We start from the raw sequence: 924 nt of genomic DNA on the forward strand, positions 1-924 counted from the left end.
AGGGGTTTGCCAAGCCCCGCAGCAGCCCGTAGGCAGATGCTGTCTGTCGGGCTGCCAGCTGCCTGCCGAGGAGCCACAACTGGAGCATGACAGAAATTAAATGTGGAAAAGAGCAGGATTACAAAAGGAAGTTTCATATGTCTGGGACCTACATTTCATTTTGCAAAAGCTCTTACATGCTTCATTAAAGATGTCTCGCGTTACATCTAGGCAAAGATGGTAACTGTGACTGTAATTTAATTAGCTTAATGCCTCCCATTGAAAATGCACAGTCCTGCTATCTATAACTTTGCTGTTTCCCTCTGAAGGCTCTCGTGCCCTGCATCCATAATGCAGCTCTGGGGAAAGAACAGGGATCACCATTTATCCTGGCAAAGCCTAATTCCTCCCAGGCCTGGGGAAGAGGCTGCAGAGTGTGCCTGGCACAAAGGATTCACAGTTCAAAGAGCTTCACTCAATGTGCTCTTCAAGCCATTAGAGCAATCAGGGGGGTGATTAAGTAATGAGGGACTAATTCTGACTGTATTACTATGTCATGTGTCTGGTGGTGGGAAAAGTCTGATTTAGCAGTAAGAATAACCACTGCTGAGCGTGTGCTGGGTTAATGTGACTCTTCCTTCACACCAGCCCTGGGAGATTCTCCCCAAAACAGCCACGTTTCAATCTTTGCACAGGTGGGCTGGATTTTTATTTTTTTGTAGGATTAAACCCCTTGGCTTCTCACCTCCATCCAAGAGGGCGAGGAGTGCCAGGACCAGGAAGGGAGATGATTTCCCCACGAACTCGTACATCACGCTCCCAAAAGGGGCCCCGACTGCAAGGGAAGGGCTGTGTCACCTGCAGGGCTGTGTCACCCGCAGGGCTGTGCCACCTGCAGGGCTGTGCCACCCGTGTCCCCAGCGCCCGGGCAGCAGGGACCCTGCT

General features: G+C 50.9%; 1 protein-coding gene across 1 annotated transcript in view; it reads right to left on the reverse strand.

The window, feature by feature from the left end:
- LOC103775157 (chromaffin granule amine transporter-like) overlaps positions 1 to 924 on the reverse strand; it is a gene marked incomplete at its 5' end in the record, with an annotated part of 7084 nt that overhangs the window by 4288 nt on the left and 1872 nt on the right. The window contains one exon of the mRNA XM_008942604.1: positions 725 to 814. Coding sequence (XP_008940852.1) covers positions 725 to 814 — 90 coding nt within the window. The remainder of the gene's footprint in view (positions 1 to 724; positions 815 to 924) is intronic.

The sequence above is a fragment of the Merops nubicus genome, unplaced genomic scaffold (genome assembly GCF_000691845.1).
Source record: "Merops nubicus isolate BGI_N331 unplaced genomic scaffold, ASM69184v1 scaffold26910, whole genome shotgun sequence".
In the NCBI taxonomy this organism is placed as follows: Eukaryota; Metazoa; Chordata; class Aves; order Coraciiformes; family Meropidae; genus Merops; species Merops nubicus.